This window comes from Arvicola amphibius, chromosome 1 (genome assembly GCF_903992535.2).
Source record: "Arvicola amphibius chromosome 1, mArvAmp1.2, whole genome shotgun sequence".
Lineage (NCBI taxonomy): Eukaryota > Metazoa > Chordata > Mammalia > Rodentia > Cricetidae > Arvicola > Arvicola amphibius.
This window is the reverse complement of record NC_052047.1, coordinates 187,226,586-187,247,906: the sequence shown is the minus strand read 5'-3', so window position 1 is coordinate 187,247,906 and position 21,321 is coordinate 187,226,586. Positions and strand designations below refer to the sequence as shown.

Here is a 21,321-nt window from a genome sequence, read left to right as displayed (position 1 = left end):
TCTCTTGGGCTGGTTCCAGTCCCTATTGGCATCTCTCCTTGGCAGGTATCCCACAACTCTGGCATCTCTAACATCTGAGGGTTACCAAGACAATCCAGGCTTCTTCATAGCTTCACACAGTGGCCTCAATGGGCCTCTGTTCAGGGACACCCCTGACACGTGCCTGGCCTCAGAGGCTTTTCTTAGTTGCTGAGGAATTTTCCATAACCCATTTCTCCTGTCCTTAAAGCCAGAACCACTTGGCTGAAGCTGTCAGGTTTTGCGGCTTGCTGGGGCTGGATCATGGTCCCTTGTTTAATTACATCTTCATCACCTTTCTGTTTCCATGGTTTCCTTCACTGCTTAAGCTTGGATGCCCTGGAATTTTCTCTGTAGGCCAGGTTGGCCTCAAACTTAGAGATCCACCAGCCTCAACCTTCCAAGTGTTGTGTTAAAAGCCACGCGCCACCACATATAGTTGTGTTTCTTTAATTCCTTTTTCACAAGTTGGAGATTTAGCTGGGTGTGATCTTGCCCTGAGAGCACCACTCCCTTTATTCCATTTCTTAATCTGCGTGTCTCCTTGAACTCAGAATTTAGCTCCATTTCACTTCCTGGTGCTCCTTTTCTCCTCAGATTTTACATTTTGGAATTTATCCTGCTCATCTTGCTACTTTTCATTATATATTTTCATTAGAGTTACCACTAAAACCACATGACAGAGTCTATACTAGACTGTTTTGAGATTTTCCCTGCCAATGGAATTAATCCAAAACTCTTCACTTTTGCCTCAGGCAGATTCTTTGGACAAGGGACAAACAAAGCCAATTTCTTCACCAAAATATCACAAGAACAATTCCTGGAGGCAACGTACTAAAGTTCTTCTCCTCTGAAACCTCTTGAGCCAGCCTCCCACATACACCATTGTCTTCCATGCTCCTACTGGTATGGCCCATTAATCAGTGCTTAAAGCATCCCACTGCTTTCCTAACCCAAAGTACCAAAATCCACATTCCTCCAAACAAAAACATAGTTAGGCCCATCACAGCAATACTCCAGTACCTGGTACCAACTTCTATCTTAATTAGGGTTTCTGTTAATGTGAAGAGACCATGATAACTCTTATAAAGGAAACATTTAATTGAGGGTTTGCTTAGTTTCAGATCTGGGTTTATATGCACAAAAAATAAGTCCAAATAGATCAAGGACCTCAACATAAAGCCAGTCACACTGAACCTCACAGAAGAGAAAGTGGGAAGTACACTTGAACGAATTGGCACAGGAGACCACTTCCTAAATATAACACAGTAGCCCAGACACTGAGAGAAACAATTAATAAATGGGACCTCCTGAAACTGAAAAGCTTCTGTAAAGCAAAGGACATGGTCAATAAGATAAAATGACATCCTTAGTCATCAGAGAAATGCAAATCAAAACAACTCTGAGATTCCATCTTATGCCTGCAAGAATGGCCAAGATCAAAAACACTGATGACAACGTATGCTGGAGAGGTTGTGGGGAAAGGGGAACACTTCTGCATTGCTGGTGGGAATGCAAGCTGGTACAACCCTTTGGATGTCAGTGTGGTGATTTCTCAGAAAATTAAGAAACAACCTTCCTCAAGACCCAGTAATACCACTTATATATCCAAAGGATGCTCAATCATGCCATAAGGACATGTGCTCAACTATGTTTATAGCAGCATTGTTTGTCAGCCAGAACCTGGAAACAACCTAAATGTCCTTCAACTGAAGAATGGATAAAGAAAATGTGGTACATTTACACAATAGAGTACTACATAGCAGAAAAAATAATGACATCTTGAATTTTGCAGACAAATGGATGGAACTAGAAAACATGATTTTGAGTGAGGTAACCCAGACCCAGAAAGACAATTATCACATGTACTCACTCACAAGTGGTTTTTAAACATAAAGCAAAGAAAACCAGCCTACAAATCACAATCCCAGAGAACTTAGACAACAATAAGGAGGACACTACAAGAGACATACATAGATCTAATCTACATGGGAAGTAAAAAAAGACAAGATCTCCTGAGTGAACTGGAAGCATGGGAACCATGGAAGAGGGTTGAAGGGGAGGGAAGAGGTGGGGGGAACAGAGAAAAATGTAGAGCTCAATAAATATCAATTTTTAAAAAAGATATAAGAGCTAGCTAGAAATATGCATAAATAGGCCAAGCAGCATTTTAATTAACCACACAGTTTCTGTGTGGTTATTTGATGACAGAAGTTACAAAATAATCCCACACTAGTTCCGAATTATGTATAATTATTTATTTGGGGGAGACTTGCAGATCATTGTCCTAGATCACAGTCCTCTGCATGAACGGGGAACAGGAACTAAGTCTAGCAGCTGGAAGCAAGAGAAGGAGCGCACAATTTATAGTATAAGAGACCACGCCCAAGTGGGCTGGTATCTTAAAGGCTATTGGCCAAAGGAGCTCCCACAGCAGTTATTTCGGGTCTGGGTGGCCAGAAATGAACGAGCACCTCCTTCAACAAACCATCTCCCTGGGTATATTTTGAAACTTCAAAGCCCAGCTCCACAGTGACACTCTTTCTCCATCAAGGCCATACCCACTTCAACAAAGCCATACCTCCTAACAGTGCTACTCCCTTTGGAGACCATTTTCTTTCAGTTGGCAGAAGGCTCATATTTGTGTGCCTTTTCTTCTAAGGAACTCATCCTGAAATCTGAATATGCTAGAATTTGGGGGAGCTTGTGCAAATACAGTTTGGGCAAGGAAGATGGCTCAGCAAGTAAAGATGCTTGTCACCAAACCTGATGACCCAGGTTTCATACCAGAGTCCACATGATAAAAAGAGATAATGGTCCCCTTTGCATTGTCACCTGCCCCCCCCCACATGCACACGCGCGCGCGCGCGCACACACACACACACACACACACATGAAATAAGGAAAGAAAAACATAGACTTAGTGGTCCCACCACAAACTTCTGTTTTAGACAGTTTGGATCATGGTGCTGCTGGTGTTGCTGGTCCAAGATCACACTTAGAGAGCCTTGGCCCAGCTTGCACAGGAGAGAGGCTCCCAGGGACTCACTTAGAGCAGAAAGCATCTGCAACAGCTACAAACTAAGGGGAAATGTCAAGGAGAGAGAAAGTCCCCAGGCTGGAAACCCCCAAATATGTGTGTAAATTCTCCTCAAATCCTTGACCAACCCTGAACAATACATTTGTGAGATTCACAGAAGTCTAACCAAAAACAAGACAAAAAATCAGAATAAGCAGAAATTTCAGTGTTGTCTATTACAGGGAAGAGAAGTTGGAAGTTGGAAGTCTCACCAAGGACTTTTTGCTGGAAACAGGCAAGGACTAGCCTTTAAGAGAAAAGACAGCCAGGACTGGAGAGATGGCTTAGTACTTAAAAGCCTTAGCAGTTCTTCCTAAGGAGCCAGGCTTAATTCCCAGCATCCACACAGCAGCTCACAGCCATCTGGAACTCTAGTCCCGGAGGATCAAAGTCCTCTTCTGGCTTCTCCAGGCACTGCATGCACAGAGCACATAGACATATATTTGGGCAAAATACCATCCACTTAATTTTTTTTTAATTTAAAAGAATAGATCCATCTTAAAAAAAAATAAAAAAAAACCTTAATGAACATACTATGATCTCTCGGTGATCCATCAGTTGTACCATAACTGTTGTCTACAACAAAATGTTCCTTGGACTGATGAGATATTTTAGCTGGTAAAGGCACCACCAATCCTGACTTCCTGAGTTTGATCGCTGGAGCCCAACAGAGATGGACAGAGAGAAGCAACTCCTGAAAGATGTCCTCTAACCTCTGCATACATGTACTCTATAGCATGAGGACTGCCCCCACAGAAACAGGGTAACAGGAGCGCAGAATGAGCCCTGCCCTGACATCATGTGTGTGGTAACACAGGTCCACTAGAAAGCTGAGTCTCCAGAGGACAGGGCTCCAGGCTATCCTTTTCCTTTGAGACAGATGTCACTATGTAGCCCTGGTTGTCCTGGAACTCACTGTGTAGACCAGGCTGGCCTCAAACTCACAGAGATGCACAAAGCTCTGCCTTTATTTATTTATTCATTTCAGATAGATTGATTTTATTCTATGTGTTTTGCTGAGCCATCTTGCCTGCCCCAGATCTGTGTTTGAACACATTAGATAGCAGGCAGAGAAGGTAGGGAACAGGTGTCGCACAAATAATGAAAACCCAGAGACAAGTATTGGGGTTCAGCCTGAAGATCAGAGAAGCAAAGCAGTCACTGGCTCTTACCTCTACCTCAAACTGAAAATGGGTGAGATCCTGTCTCCACAAATCCTGAAGACTCCACACCCCACTGAGTTCCTATCCCTTCCCCTTTATATTATATATAATAATAACTATATATATATATATATATGTCTCCACCCCCCTTGTCTGAGATTAAAGGTGTGTGATCCTGTAGCTCCTGCACTATGGGATGGAATGCAAGCCTCAGGAAAGGGGTCTAGAGATTTAAAAATACATGCACACCCAGAGACACAGAGACACGTGTCATCCTTGATACAAGAGTGCCAAGAATGCCCACTTTATTGTGCTCAGAGGCAGCTTATATAGGGCTCTGGCCACGCCCCAGCTCTCAGGATCTTTCAGCTGCAGACTCATCAGAACCCACTCCCCTGCCATCAGGGTCTTGTGCTCAGAGCAGCTGCAGGCTGCTCAGAGCAGAGGAAAACAAGTTGTTTACAAGAAATTCAGGGTTAGTGGTCTGTAGTCCCCAACATGATCCCAAATGCTGAGATCACCTTTGTGTGAGCTCTGTTTCTCTTTTAGATGAATTAGATCTTGTGTAGCCTAGGGTAGCCTTTAACTCACAGAGATCCATCTGTCTCTGCCTCCCAAGTCCTGGGATTAAAGGTGTGCTACCACTGCCTGGCCTGTATGACTGCCTAGTGTGGCTGCTTTGCCCCCTGATCTTCAGAACAGACTTAGAATGGGGGTAGTTGCTAGATACAACTTCAGAGAGAAAAGTCTTTCTGTGTTTTCAAACTTCTGGGAAAGTTTCATTGCCAAGTTCCAGAGGACTGAAAAGCAAGTCACTTTTAGATTTATTTGCAAGGACTCTGTGGGAAGCAAGTTGTGAGATGTGGGACACTTGGAGCAAAACATGCTGATGGATTCCCGACAGTGATGTGAGCAGAACTGTCCTGTGCAGCCACCAGCTCTGGTTTCTCTGCTCATTAGGGCTCACTCATTGTCCCCACTGGCTTTCTGTTTCCACTTATGATAAATGATTTAAAACCATGAATATTTCAAACGCTTTACAGTACAAAAAACAGTGCAGGAGAGTAACCCTGTAATGCATGCATACATATAACCCAGTTTTAACAGATGTTACCAGTTTATCACATTCAATTATTATTTTCTCTTTTTAAAACAAAATATTGCTATGTATCGTAGGCTAGCCCTAAAGACCTAAATTCACTATGTAGCTCTGATAGCCATGAACTTGCAGCCATCCTTCTGTCTCAGCCTCGCAAGTGCTGCCGTTACAACTATGTGCACCATCCCCAAGTTCGGTGACTTTTGGAAAGACATATGATGCTACAATTACAGAATCTTGGCAGGTAGTTCAGTTGGAGGGTGCGTGTCTCACATGCATGAAACCCTGGTCCCACACAGACTGCATGACATGGCATGGTGGTACAGGCCTGTAATCCTAGTGCTCATGAGGTAGAGACAAGAGGCCCAGAGGCCCATGGCCATCTTGACTATAGAGAGAGGTTGACATCTGCCTGGGATGTATGAGGCCTTCTCTCAAAAAACAAAACTGAACAAAACAGAAGTCCTACAATTACAGAATTCCCATGTTCTTGTTCTCATGAAGAACAAGAACTATTTGTATATGGTTGGGTGTGTGAACTATTTTTGTATATGGTTGGGTGTGTCAGTGCACACTTGCGATCCTAGTACTGGGTGGCTGAGGAGAAAGGTCACAAGTTCAAGGCCATCCTGAGACCAAAACCCAGAAAGAAGTATAGAGCTCTAAACAAATGTATATCACATGTAGTATTATTTTTATATTTAACATCTGCCTAAAGTGTAAACTATATTCCTTTTTCTACTTCAGCTTTTATTGCTTTTTAATGTGTGTGTGTGTGTGTGTGTGTGTGTGTGCATGCACACTCTCAGAGGCCAGAGGACACAGGCTGTCCAGTTCTATCTATCACACTCTGCTTCTTTTTTTATTATTATTATTTTTGGTTTTTCGAGGCAGGGTTTCCTTGTGTAGCCCTAGCTGTCCTGGAAATCACTTTGTAGACCAGGCTGGCATTGAACTCATTGAGATCTGCCTGTCTCTGCCTCCCAAGTGTTGGGATTAAAGGCGTGTGCCACCCCTGCAAGACAACTCTTTTGAGCAGACTTTCCCGCTGCTCCTGCAGCCAGACTGGCGGCCACTAAGCCCCAGAGATCCTCCTGACTCCACTCTCCACAGCCCTGGGCTTCATCCAGGCTGATTTAGTCTCTTTTTGATAAGCTAGGCTAGAGAGATGCCTCAGAGGTTAAGGGCACTGCCTGCTCTTTCAAAATTCCTGCGTTCAATTCCCAGCAACCCCATGGTGGCTCACAACCATCTGTAATGAGATCTGGCGCCCTCTTGAGGAAAAGACCTGGTCAGCCGTTCCTCATCAATTTAGACCATGAAACCCATTATGGACAAGATCAACAGAAGCGCCATATAAGGGCTGCCCATGCATGCTTCAGCATTGCCAGGGCATACATTTCATTCATTCAAGGTCTATGCATTCAACACACAGCTCTGGTAAGCAGCTCAGGAGCCCCTGCAGAGTGACAGTAAGAATGGTGGGAATGCTCCCTGTCACCCAGCCCTCCCTGTGCATCGGCTCTTTTGACCTCTGGTGCCATAAATCAATTTTCTCTATTTTAAACTTAGTGTTTACTTATTTAGAGACAGGATCTTAAGTATCTTCAGTTGCATCAAACTTCTGATCTTCGTGCTTCCACCTCCAGAGGGCCAGGGCCCGCAGGAGTGTGCCACCACGCAGTTTAACCAGTGCTGGAAATGGAACCTAGGGCTTCCTGCATGCCAGGCAAGCACTCTACCACTGAGCTATCCCCAGCCCGTTTCCCCTCGCTACCCTAGCTGTGAGTTTCATCTGTGTCACTGCAGAAAGCTGTGGATCTTCCTTTAAGGATGATGTACAGTCCTCTGTTGGATCACTGCAACACATTAGCTATCGATGCCCTCAGCACCGATGGATAGCAGCACATTTTCAGTTTGGGCTTATTATGAGTAATGCCGGCCTAGCCTGCATCCTGCCTGGGCATGCGTGAGCACCAGACAACTGGACCCAGAAGCCAGCTGAGACATTTAATGAGAACATATGAAGGACTGTGTCTAGTGTCTACTCAGGGCCGCTGTGTGGGAATTTTATACCCAAATGAATGGCATGGAGCCTGCCAGCAGCTGGCCAGAGCAGTTGGAGACCAGAGTCCCACCAATCGGGCGCCAACTGTAAAAGCTAACTCGATTCGGGAAATTACCAGGCTAGCTTAAAGATAAACAATTATATTTTTATTTATTTTAAGGGCAAAACTCATGAAACCAGAATGAGAAGTCTATGCTCAGCTGTGCAGCGAGGGAATCACAGAGAGAGAGAGAGAGAGAGAGAGAGAGAGAGAGAGAGAGAGAGAGAGAGAGAGAGAGAGAGAGAGAGAGCACCTGGGCTTGCAGCTGATTTTTCTCCAGGTCCCAGAAAGCCACGCCCTAACTTGGTCCTGAAAGATAATTGGTTAACCAGGTTCCCCCATCACACCTGCACTCTCTTGGGTCTATCTCTAAGTGTGAAGCTGCTGGTCCTCCGTGGCACAGGCATAAGATGGGGAAAGAGTGCGCTTCCACAAAGCCCAGGGGGAGGCCCACGCTTTTCCTCATGCGTCCCACCTCTTCCGTGTTACCCTCCCTCGCAGTTCACAGACGCTCTAATGAACTTCTGTCTGCCTCTCTCGAGCTTGTTCTCCGCGTTCTAGTCCCTCTGCCAGCCCTCACTTGGCCCGCCCTCTTTCCAGAAGTCTAACGCTGTTCCTCCTCCTCGCTGCTGCTCCAGTGGTCACCAGGCAGCTCTCCCGTCCTTTGACTATTGTGGGCTCTCTCATTTTCTCTGGACTAGAATTCGTCAGAGCTGAACAAAGCTATGTCAGCTGCAGGAGTGAACTGGAAGGACAGGAGCAGGTGGCCCGGCTCTCCACATATGCACCTGTATGTCACAAGGGACGTGTTTCCTTCCAGCACAGGAAAGCTATTAACTGACTCTTTAATAAGGCAGCGAGAAAATCGGAACTCTTGGAAGCTAGACTCCAGTTGACAAAGTTTTCTTCAAGAGTCACTCAGTCATGGGACAAATGTTTAGTTCAGACTGGCTGTGTGTCAGACGTTAGTCTCAGCTCTGGTGCTGTGTGCGACGGAAGCAAACCAGGCCACCTCCCGGGCACTTAGAAAGTTTTGGCAACATCACTACTTCTTTTGTTGTGATGGTGGTGGTGGTAGTTTTGTTTTTTCCAGACAGGGTTTCTCTGTGTAACAGAGTCCCAGAACTCACTTTGTAGTCCAGGTTGGCCTCAAACTCACAGAGATTTGTCTGCCTCTACTTCCTGAGTGCTGGGACTGAAGGTGTGAGCCACCACACTTGGCTTAATATCACTACTTCTTATTCAGAGACGTCTACGGGACCTCCTGGCTCTCCATGGCAAAAAAAATTTCCATATTGCTTTTAAACAGGTCACTTCAGTTGTACTAGACAAAACAGACAAATGGCCAAGGGCCTTGGCCTAATAGAACGGGGCTTTCCAAGGACCTGTGGGTGTTGAGTGGTCCAGTTCTCACCATAATAACCAACATCCTCAAGTGGGTGGAAAGAAGGAGGCGCACACTTAACAGAAAACTGATTTCTTGTAGCTTTTGTTAAATAAATGCCGAACAGATATTAAGAGTAGCAAGTTGAAAACCAAGTGTAATGGTTTTCCATTGCTTGATTTATTTATTGCCTTTATTGCCTGCGAGACCGAACTCCACAAAGGCCTGGGCCTCCATTTATGACACTAAAGACACAATTATAGCACATTCCCGTTACACGTTCTAGCACAACACACAGTGGGACTTAGCAAGCAGCAAGCACACCCCTCTCACCACCCCACATCTTCGGGGAGCATGGCTGAGTGCACGCACAGGTTGCTTGGTACTTGCACAGTGTGCTGGGTGACCAGCCCAGGCCCTGCCCATGCCTGCCCTACAGTCAGGAGGATCACCCTGGCTACAAGGGCAGGATGCAGAAGAGCTCAGCCTGCTGCTGCCTTCTGAAAGACTAATTTATTTAAAGAACCTTCACAGATTGATATGCCTCCCAAGAAGTTAATGGACCGAAAACCTGATTCCTCTCAGAGAAAAAAGAGAAACAGATACACGCAGAGAGACAGAGTTCCAAAAATGTAGGAAACATTTGATTTCTAGAAAAGTACAAATAATAAACTGGAAACTAAAGTAACAATTAAACACCTTAAAACATGTTTTCCAAAGCTGGGTGGGGGTGGCGCACACCTTCCTATGAGTTCTGGAGCCATGAAATGAAGGCTGACTCAGAGCTTACAGTCGACACTAAATGCTTCCTTACTCCACCTGCAGAGAGCAAGGCACACACTGAGTAGACGTCTTTCTTTCGGCCCTCACTAGATAAATGCTGGTCAATATTTAAAGAAACAGGATTTGAAAGGTCCAAGCTTTTTGGTTTTGCCATATATACTTGTCATCTAGACAAAGTTCTACAGTCTGATTTGTGACTAAATTCCTCGTTATGTGTGTGTGTGTGTGTGTGTTGCTCAGCACAGTTCTTGGAATACAATACTATATGAACTTAATAAAGAATTGTGGGTATTGTTACTCTTCTTACCATTTTTGCTATAATCAAAAGGAAGTTTTGATGGACTAGATGAGCTACCTAACTTCACAGAAAAGGAAATTAGAAAATCGAATAGCTTTGTATCCCTCCATACTGCAGATCAAGAACTACAGCTGTCCTATCACCTGGACCCCACAGTCCCACCAAACAGAGGTCATTCTGAAGCTCCAGGTCCCTGCAGTCCCTCAAGGCCACCTTCAAAGTCCATGCTGGGTCAGCTACAAAACCTGAGGCTCCATCCCTTGCCTGACCCCTGTGCTGAACAGTCAAACCCATATGTCACATCTACAAAGGTTCAAGTGCATTGTGGAATTTGTGGGGGTGGGGTTTATTGTGCATTTTTAAATCTTTAAACTGTAAAACTTTCCATTCTCATCCTCAGAATTTATACTTTGAGATATATTTGCTCCACTTAAATAACATTCACTGCTATTATAATTTTATTTTTATGACTGCTTAACATTTATATGAATGTATTGCTTTCATTGGTTCTCATAGATGTTAGAAAAGGGTATTGGGATCCCCTGGGACTGGAGATGGATGTGAACCACCATATGGGTGCTGGGAATTGAACTGGGGTTCACAGGAGAGTAGCCTGTGCTCTTAACCACGAAGCCACCTCTCCAGTTTCCTTCTTATGACTTTAAAACCATGCTTATCTTCAAAAAAAGCTATACAATTCTTAAATGGCAATTTGTCTCCAATTGTTGCCCTAGTTCCACGTTGAGTGGGACTCTTATGTTGGTAAGTAACTTTAAATAAATTACCAGGCTGGTAAGATGGCTCAGTAAATAAAGGTGCTTAATGCTCACCGCTCTGACTGCTATCCCAAGACCTGCATAGTGGGAGAGAACTGACTCCCTGTATTGTGCTCCGACATCTACACACTCATCCCCAGTAAACAAATGTTAAAAAAAATTACTTGATTAATGAAGTCCTCTAAAGAGCACACAACAATTTAGTAGCTGTATTTGGGATATATAACTTACTGTACCAGCCCTCTTTCCTAGAATTCCCTAATTAGTTTGCTTATGATCATGTTTCTTCTGCAGAACTACACCGGATGATTCTTGCTTGAGGAAGGATGGACACATGACCAACCTGAGCCAATCAGATTCTTTCTTCCTAGCAAACTTGAAACTGCACTCCAGAGGCAGGCAACGCGCCTTAGATGTATCTGAATTGAGGGGTTGGTGGATCCTTGTGCAGAGGAGACTTTCCACCCACGAGTAAAGCAGCAGAGGGGGAAAAAAACTTCAGTCAGAAGGTAAAACAAAAGCCTGGTGTAATGGCGCAGTTTTTAATGTTAGCACTCGGGAGGCAGAAACACACGTACATGCACACGAAAGAAAAGGAGAAGTAACACAGGCACACAGTACTAAGCAGAGAGAAGAAATAAGGAAAATCATTGCTTCCATTCTCAAAGATTTGTTACTTCCTGATTCTACTCATTCAGGACGTCCAGACGTCTGTGACTCCACGAGAAACCGCTCCTAAGAGTTGTAAATGAGCCCCGCCCCATCCCCTTTCAGACAGCTCCGGTCAGTGCCTAGGACTTGTAAACCTGAGTCCTAAGGAAGACAAGCGCTCTGCACGTTTCGGAAAGGAAGATGAACAGGGACTCTTTACCCTTGGCAGATTATTTACCCACGGCAACCCCACTCTGTGGCAGCTCAGGTCAACAGTCCGGGTGCCAAGGCTTTCTCTGCCTTTATTACTGATTGAGTAAGAAACGAGACAGATTTGGGGGGGGGACCCTCCGCTTTATAAGGGGTAAGGCTTGTGCTGAAATCGCGCTTGACCTTGAGCCCTCAAGTGTCCCAAACCATTTACCTGAAAATGAATAAACTTATAGGTTCAAACAGGACACAAAACAGTGATTTCAAAGATAATTCTGAATAGAGAAATGAAAGAAAATGGGAGGGGCGGAGTCAAACACAGCCTTTTAAAAAAATTGTGGCCTCTGGCTATATTTAAAAAAAAATAAAAAAGGAAAAGGGAAAACATTGCTTTTGAATTCCCCAACGGATTTCTCTCTCCCTCCTCTTCTATTTGTCACCCAGTGGCCACGTCAGAGTTTTCTGGCTTCTGGAAAATCTAGGGGAATTTGAAAAAGAAAACCTAGGGCTGTTTGTGGTTAAAACTGAAGTCTACAGAGTGATCGTTTATACCAAGAGGATGCTGGGAGTTCACCTGTGTTAGTTAGGGTCACTGTTGCTGCGATGAAACACCACGACCAAAAGCAGACTGGGGAGGGAAGGGTTTGTTTGGCTTACACTTCCATATCGTAGTTTAGAGTCACATTTTTCTTTGGGCTGCCAGCTCACTCCCAAATAACGACACGGAGACTTCTTATTAATTATAAAAGCTCGGGCTATTGCTTAGGCTTATTCCTAACTAGCTCTTATATTAATCTATGTCCTTGCACATGGCATTACCTCTCTTTTATCTTGTGTCTCATGTTTCCTCTCAGTGTCTCCTGGTGTCTCCCACACATCTAGATTCCTCCTCTTCTTCCTTTTTCTCCCCAGAAATCCATCCTATACTTCCTGCCTAGCTATGGACCATTCAGCTTATTATTAAACCAATCGCAGCAATATAGCCTCATACAGTGCACAAATATCCCACAACAGTAGTCCATCACTGAAGGAAGTCAGTGCGGGACCCTAAACAGAGCAGGAACCTTGAGGCAGGAGCTGATGCGGAGGCCATGGAGGGGTGCTGCTTGGTACTGGCTGTTACTCACGGCTTGCTATTAGCCTGGTACCTTATAGAACCTAGGATCACCAGCCCAGGAATGGCCCCGCCCACAGTGAACTGAGCTCTCCTCCATCAATCACCAGTAGAGAAAACACCCTACAGCCAGATCTCATGAAGGCATTTTCCCAGTTGAGGGTCCTTCCCTTCAGATGACTCTGTGTTGAGTTGGCATAAAACTCACCAGCACACACCTGTTGAGTGGCTGCAATCAGACTGTGTGAACATCCACATCTTCATTTCAGAAGGCCTTAAGACACAATGTTCTAGTCTGGGGACCAGATGTCTGGCAGGATTAGGGATGCTGCCTAGAGTCAAAGAATAATATTTCTCCCCACTATGAATCTAATTGTGTCCTTGTCTTCTTTGGTTGTTCAAACTACCAGATTTCCTTCTGGAATTCTGTGGGCCTGGTCATTTTCTAAGACTAGAATTCTAAGTGGTTCTATAAAAAAAGAAAAAAATCCACACAATAACTTTTACCAGTGTGCAGCAGGGGGCCCTTCACGGTAGAAGAAGCAGGTGGACACCTGCCTGATGAAAATCCTAGGTGGGGCAGCAGGGAGGGGTGGCTTTCACCAGCTGATGGCTTGGCAAGGAGCCACACCTTGTTATTATGAGCAGTGGGGCTGTGTAGACAGGGCAGCCCTGGTGCCCATCCTCGACCCACGTCCTGCAACCAAGAAAGAAGGCGCCTGCGAAAGGCAGCCTATCCACGGCTGGTGGAATGCAAACTAGTGCCACTGCTCTGGAAGTCAGCACGGAGGCTCTTCAGAAACCTAAAACCAGGCCGTCCCGTGCAACTCGGCTATCTTATATTCCTGGGTATCCACCCAGACGACGCCAAGTCAGCCTTCCAGGCAAACAGATCAGTGTTTGCTGTAGCACTTTTCACAATAGTTAACTTACTGAAGCAGCCTACATGTCTAGTATCAGAAGGATAAGTCAAAAAGCATGTTGCATACGCAGTGGATTCATCCAGAAAGAAGACTTACGCAATTTGCAGGAAAATGGATGCAGCTGCAGATTTTTTTCGTTAGATGAATTGAGCCAGTTTCAGAAAGACAAATATTATGTGCTTTCTCTCATATGAGAGTCCTAGATTTTTTTAAAGGATGTATTTATTTATTATGTACACAGTGTTCTGCCTGCTTGAATGCTGCCTGTCAGAGAGGGCTCCAGCTCTCATTACAGATGGTTGTGAGCCACCTTGTGGTTGCTGGAATTGAACTTAGGACCTCTGGAAGGGCAGCCAGTGCTCTTATCCTCTGAGGCATCTCGCCAGCCTGAGATTCCTAGATTTTAATAGATATGTAAAATCACACATGTAGGTTTATATGACATGTAAGCAGAAGTAAAACTGTCCAGGGCAGTAATTCTCAACCTGTGGGTCACGACCCCATAGGGATTACATGTCAGACCCTGCTTATCAGATATTATATTACAGTACAATTCCTTTTTTTTTTTGTTTTTTCAAGACAGGGTTTCTCTGTAGCTTTGGAGCCTGTCCTCGAACTAGCTCTTGTAGACCAGGCTGGCTTGAACTCACAGAGATTCACCTGCCTCTGCCTCTCGAGTGCTGGGATTAAAGGCACATGCCACCACCACCCAGCTACATTACAATTCCTAACAGAGGCAAAATTACAGCTATGAAGTAGCAATGAAAATAATTTTATGGTTGGGGGGTCACCACAACATGAGGTATTAAAGGGTACATCATTAGGAAGGTTGAGAACCACTAGTCTAGGGAACAAAGATTATAGGGGAACACACTCAACGTCTAGTACATATTTTCATGAGAATATCCTTATGCAATCACGTACAATGAAAAATTTATAATTAAAAATTATGTTTGTGCAGGTGGGAGGTGGCAGAAATGCTTCAGTTGAGGGTAGGGAGAAAATAGGTGGGGTCAAAGTCCACGTTTGTTTGTTTGTTTCCAGACCAGGTTTCTCTGTGTAGCCCTGGCTGTCTTGGAACTCACACTCTGTAAACCAGGCTGGCCTTGAACCTGGAGATCTGTCTGCCTCTGCCTGCTGAGTGCTGGGATTAAAGGTGTGTACCACCACTACCACGCTTGTTTGTTTTTAAGGGCTTTGTGGGCTTCATATCAGATCAGTTGGGCCAACCTAAGCACAGGAAAGCTAAATAACCGAACAAGATGTAAATGAGGTTCTGTATAGTAAAGACTGAGTAAGCAGGATACAAGACATGGTTAGAGACCGGTAATTTGAATGTAAAGGAATAGGAAGTGGCCCTAGGAGAAGGTATGGCTTTGGTGGAGTGGGTATGGCCTTGTTGGAGGAAGAGTGTCACTCTGGGGGTGGGCTTTGAGGTTTCCTAGGCACAAGATACTGCCCAGTGTCTCAGTCAACTTTCTTTTGCCTGCAGGATGTAGGACTCTCAGTTAGTACTCTAGCGCCACATCTGCCTGCGTGTTGCCATATTCCCTGGCCATGATGATGATGGACTGAACCTCTGAACTGTAAGGGAGCCACCCCAGTTAAATGTTTTCATTTACAAGAGCTGCCGTGGTCTGGCGTGTCTTCACAGCAATAGAAACCCTAAGACAGACCAAGAGTGACATTAGGAACTACCGTAACATTCCTACGTGTGAAGAAGGGATAATACTGTGCTTTTACTTAGGGCTTAAAAGTTTTCTGTGCTTTCCTGGATGTTGTCTCTTTTTAGGCAGCCTGAAGAGCCTCCTGGGGGGAGGAGGAAGGGTGGACCTTGCACGGAGGACCACATAGCATGCACAGTCTGTCACTGTCCAGTCTTCGCTGGGGAGTCCAGGCAAGTTTTGGTGCTCGTATACATGTATAATCGGAACTAAAGGACTCTCTGGGTGTTAGGACGAGTGCCAGTGTGCTCTGCAGACAGACTCACCCTGCCTGTGACTAGGCACCTGGAGCGGGGAGACAGCTGGCCTAGGGCTAACTAGATCTTAGCATTAGGGGACTTTCTTAGTTTCTCTTGATCTCAGTTTGCCTCTCTGAAATGAGATGAATGATCCCTTCCAGCTAGAAAATTCTTTAATTCTAAGCATTAGAACCAAATCATATAATTTTCTGTTTTTGAAAAATCAGATTTTGAGGTAAGTTTGCATCTTTATTTTGGGCACTTCTCATTATTTATCCTCAACCTGTTTTTTTCTTTTTTTTTCATTTTTACATCTGTAGTTTCTCATTTGACCTCACACAGTATTCTTGGGTTAGGCTCCCACCTACTAGTTTATAAGCAGAGGCAACAAAATTGGGGTTTACCTCACCTCCAGCGCTGCCTTTGAGCTGACATTTCCAACACAGGCCACCCTGTGGACCTATGAGGCATCAGGCACAGGCCCTGTCACAGGTCGATTTCTGCTGAATTCTGTTCTTCTAGAGCAGTGTCAGTTATTCAGGAGGCACTGAATCAACCCCAGGTCAGCAGAAAGGAATTCTGGGAACACTGGCGGAAAGAAGTAGGAAGTATAGCCAGCCCCACTTCACACTTAAGGATCTTTTCTCCTGTGGGTGTAAATAGCCTCCGTCTGTCTTGACATCATCATGTTGGTGATGAGAGGTGACGTTCAGTTTTTTTTCTACTTGAGATAATTCAGAAACAAAAAGAGAAACCTAGCATATGCCTACATTGTTCTTATACCCCAGTTTGAGAGATGTCAGGTTGTCTGGAGTTTCTTAGGCAGGCAAAGGCTGCCAACAGGCAGGTGAGCACCAAGCTGCTATGACAGTGGCCGCATTGAGCCATCTCTCCCAGGGCTTCTTGTGGTTGGTGTTCTGTTCAATGCAGTTGGGGCCCAGGAGCAGCAGTCTGGGTGGGAGCAAACTGGTGCTGTTTTGGTGAACTGACCACTCGATTCTCAAGGGGGCTCACAGCAAACTGAGCCTGCTCCCCCATTTCCCCTTCCCTCACCAGGGGCTTATCAGGATTAATTAGCACACCTAGAAGCTTGGCAGCCACAGAGGAGGGCTGAGTGCTTCTGTGGAGCAGCTTCTCCTGAAGGGTTGGCTGTTGGAAGAGGACTTGGGGAGGGGCCGGCATCCTCCCACCTTCCGCAGCTCAGGGCTGAGCATGTATCCTGGGTGAAGTTGTTCAAGAAGACAGACTAAGCTCTGACATTCCCCACTAACCATTCTCCCTGTTGAGGGAGCGCCTTCTTCTAGCCTTCCCACCAATGTCGCTGAGACAGAGAAGTCTGTGCCTGGTGTCTGTGCCTCCTGCAGCCACGTGTTCTGTGAGTGTATGCATAGTCTGTGTACCCTTGCATGGGTGTGCCTGTGTGTACAAACACTCATAGGCCAGAGGAAGATGGCTGATACCCACGCTCCTCCTTATCCTCTCACCGAACCTGGAGCTTACTGTTTCCGTGGCTAGGCTGGCTGGCCAGCAAGGCCCTGCAATCCTTTCTCTGTCCTGACCCTAGAGCGTGTGCCAGGCTCTCAGGCTCATGCCCGCCCTGGCTTAGCACTGCGGCTCTGAGCTCTGGTAGTCCTGCTCAGCCAGCACTCTTTTACAATTTTAATTTTTTAAAAAGTTTTTATATGTGTAAGTGTTTTGCCTGCATGTATGTATGTGTACCACGTTGGGTGCCTGAGGAGGTCAGAAGAGGGTGTTTGATCCCCTGGAACCAGAGTTATAGATGGTTGTGAGCCATTGAGTGGATGCCGGGAATGGAACCAACGTCCCCCATAAATGCAACAAGTGTTCTTACCAAAGAATCACCTTCCTGGCTCCATCCTGAATCAGTCGTCAGGTCTTTCATGTGCACTGGTTTGGTTTCTTTATGGTTCTAGATTATGATGGATATTTTGTGCCAAGCAAATGCAGAAGAAAGTCTCAGGATGGCCCAGGGCTTCTGACAAAGCAAATTGAAAAAAAGTCACAAAAATCCTTCGTCCTCATTTCGGATGCTTCCCATTGGTCTCCAAACACAAAACATCACTGTATTGTGAAACAATTGGACTCGTTATGAAAACACCTACTCCTTTAAATATTTCAAAGCAGAATGGAAAAAAAATGATGAAACCGATGTTGGGAGGGTTATGTTGAATTAAGTAAAATTGTGCTCAAAGACCAGAGATGGGCAAGCGACTTGGAAAGCGGCTTTCTGGTACAGAGCGAGGGATAGTGAGGAAGCCAGAGCCTGGAGCTAATGAAGATCTGGCCCCCGACACAGTGGATTTTTCCCACCATTGTGTGCGCCCTTCCCGGTTGCCAGCCCTGAGAGAGTCCCAGGAGAGCCCGGGCTTAAGGCTAAAGTGGTGTTTGTAACCTTGTCATTGGGAAATGATGTCGCAGGTTAGTTACACAGGCCCTGATCGATGATGGAGGCAGCAGCAGATCAATAGATTCCATTTCCGGGGAGAATTCACCCGTGGTGACCTGCAGGGGGGCAGGTGGTTCATCAAAAGAAAGCTGGCTTGAAAGATTTAATGCCGGTTTCTTCTACCTCCCGGTCTCCTCTTGGAACTGTAGGCTGTAACAGGCTAGTAATACACACTTTTCCTTAAAGAGATCTGGAGAGATGGCAGTAGTACAAGGGACAGAAAGGTGACCACAGATCCTCTAGGAGACGGAAAGCCAGGATGGGGGGCACACTGGGCTTACTCGCCCCGAGGCTCCTCCCTCCAAAGCTACCTTGAGTTTGGGTGCTGAGCAGAGTAGCCCTTCCAGGCCTCGCAGGGCTGCAGCCCCTCGCCATCCGCCCGAGCCCCTCCCCCGGCCGGGAGCCCCTCCCCGCGCTTCCCCTTGCCGCTCTCCCCTCCCTTCCCCTCCCTCCCCTTCCCTGCCCGCCCCGCCTCCGCCTTCTGCGCCCACAGCCTCCGCCAGCGCCGAGCCCCCAGGAGCCCGAGCGCGGCCCAGGGGCGCCACCGGCCCCTCCCCGGCGCGCTGACAGCAGGCCCGGCCCCCGCCCCGTGCCCTCGCCGGCGGGGCACACCCCCAGCCCTCCTCTGCGCCGCCAGTTCCCGCCGGCCCCACCGGGCGGCAGAGAGATCGAGCAGGCGAGCGGAGCAGCGAGCGCGGCGGCGCGGGAGAGAAGGGGCGCGCGGCAGGCCCACGGGAGCCGCCTGGGGCGCACGGAGGCCTCGTGCCCTCCAGGACAGTCGCATGCCCGGGAGCCGCAGCTGTGGGCGCCGGGAGCCGGGGCGGCGAACGGCGCGTGGGCCAGGGGTGGCGCGGAGCCGCGGGGACCCCGGCAACCAGAGAAGAAGCTGGAACCCGGCCGGGATGAGAAGGTGACGCCGCCGGGGGGCGCCACTCGCTTTGTGGGGAAGATGCTCGCCTACTGCGTGCAAGATGCCACCGTGGTGGACGTGGAGAAGCGGAGGAGCCCCTCCAAGCACTATGTGAGTACTGCTCCCACCAACTCCGGTGTGGGCTAGCCAGGGCTGGGGGTGGCTGGGGTGGCCCCTCGCCTCTTCTTACTATTAAGTCCCAGAGAGTTGTGACCCCAGGGGCTGCCCTTGGCTCCAGTGTCTGTTCGCAGGGCTGCGATCTCTAGGGAAACCTTTTCTGTCCTTGCTCCACTCCTGTGTCCCGGGTTTCTTTTTTTGGCATTGCAATTGGCAAGTGGCTGCCCTTGTCTGTTACAACGGTGAAGTCATGTGTCCGCCCGTAGCTTGGGTGGATGGCAGGGGGAAGCTTTCGTCAGCCTCTTGCGGAGCAGTTCCTTTGGGAAAGAGCATTTTCGCCGCGCTCCCTAGGGGCGCGGGACGCTCACGCTCACTCGGCCCGGGATGCTTTTACTTGCTTTGACCGGAGACCCATGCTTCGCTTTCTGCCTTCCACGTTTGCTGTTCTGCGTGCACCGGCTGGGGTCTGGGGACAGAGGAAGCGCTTTGCCCCCTGCCCCCTCCACTCTTCGCTTCGAGCTTTGATTTCCTTCTTAAAACCATTGTATCCCGCGGTGTTAGGAGAACTGTGGCTTTTCCTTTTATCCCTCCTCTGGACGTGACCCTTCGTCGGGGTCATTTCCTCGTAAGTGATGCTCTGTCTCCAGACACGAGTAGGCAAATGTGGTCTGTGGTCTTCTAGGCACGGTTGACTGCCCCGCCGCCCCTCCCCCCCCTCCCCCAAACTTAATGAGAAGAGGCTACGGTTGACCGGCTGGGTTTCAGGGTGTGTGTCAGTCCCCTTTCATCTCCCCCGGTCCTGTCTTCCAATCCTTCACACCTTTGGAAGTAAATACTGTGTCCTTGCTGCCTGAGGATGGCTTGCTGAGTTCTGCTCCTGCACTTGAGATAGAAGAGACTCACAGTACAGTACCCAGGGCACAGAAGACGTGGGGACAGTAGGATAGCCTCCTATTTGCAAATTAGGCATTTAAAGGAGCATTTAGAACATTCAAAGCATTCATTTTAACAATTAAAACAGGCTGTCGGTTGCTGCCCTAGATTGCACGTTGGCCTCTGAAGCGCCTTATATTTCCTTCTTGGAAGGAGGCTGGGTTTGTGGTGTATTACTAGCCCGTGGCTACTCTTTCTGCCTGGATCACAGCAGACCTGAAGACAGGGTTCTCTGCAATTGACTCAGTGGGGCTGGACTCAGGTTGGGGAGAAGGTAAAAGTGATGAGGCAGGGAGGTGGACCTGGGGGTGTGCGGGAGGAGCATTCCTGACACACAGGGATCCTTTCCAATCTTGTCATCTGGTATTGAAAGCTTCTATTGCCATTACAAAAACCAAACCAAACCAAAAGCTCCTTTAAGGGCCGAGGAGGTCGCTCAGTATGAGAGCCCTTGTCTTGCAAGTTTGAGGCACCTCTATCCCCAGTCCTACAGAAAAAGAAAACTTTTTGGGTTTTCTTGGGTCACCAGGTGGTCACCTTGCTCCAGGGTTAACCTCATTTTGGGGGGCACTGTATGCTGTTTTAAGGGTTCTTTTTTCCAGCTCTCAGTTGAGGTCCTCGCTGCTCTTGGCAACAGCAGTCTCTGCCCTGAGACCCCAGCAGGTGTTTTCCCAGCTCTGGGTTTTACACTAAACAACCAGATTTTAGCTCTGAGCGACTCTGCCTGAGATCACAACGTAAGGCACACTGACAACCCAGCAGCTAACAGGACCGAGACCGCTATTGGCGGTATTGAAAGGCAGTCCAGGCTACTGTTTGGTCTCTCTAGAGGGCTGGCTTACTCACTAGCTAGCTGTGCAGCATTTGCACATTCTTTAAAACTCCACGAACCTTAGTTTCTCTGCTTTGAAATTTTTTTAAAGTTATTTTATATATATGAGTGTTTTGCTTGTGCGCATGTTGGCACAACACTTGCATGAAGTACCCGCAGAAAGCCAGGATCCCTGGATCTGGAGTTCAGACAGTTGTGAGCTGCCATGTGGGTGATGGAAGTTGAATCCGGGTCCCCTGGAAGACCTGCCAGTGCTTGTAACTGCCACGCCATCTCTCCAGCCCTAATTTCCTCACTTTAAAAGTGAGGATAATAATAGTATTACTTCATCGGGAGATTAAATGACATCATCCTTGTGAAGTACTTAGCTCAGTTCTGGTTAGTAAGCCCTTGTCAGAGAGCAACTAACTGTTGCTGAGAGTCTGCCTAAGAAAGTTTGAAAAATAGCTATTAATGGTCTGACTGAGAGGAAGGGGCCTCGGCGCTTTAAGAT

At 47.1% G+C, this 21,321-nt stretch overlaps 1 protein-coding gene across 1 annotated transcript in view; it reads left to right on the top strand.

Moving 5' to 3' along the window:
- Nucleotides 1–18,558: 18,558 nt before the first annotated feature.
- The window catches only part of Sh3pxd2a (SH3 and PX domains 2A), a 203,038-nt gene continuing 200,275 nt past the window's right edge, over nucleotides 18,559–21,321 (top strand). The window contains 1 exon segment of the mRNA XM_038321072.2: nucleotides 18,559–19,057. Within this exon segment, the coding sequence (XP_038177000.1) occupies nucleotides 18,986–19,057 (72 nt within the window). The 5' untranslated portion in view covers nucleotides 18,559–18,985.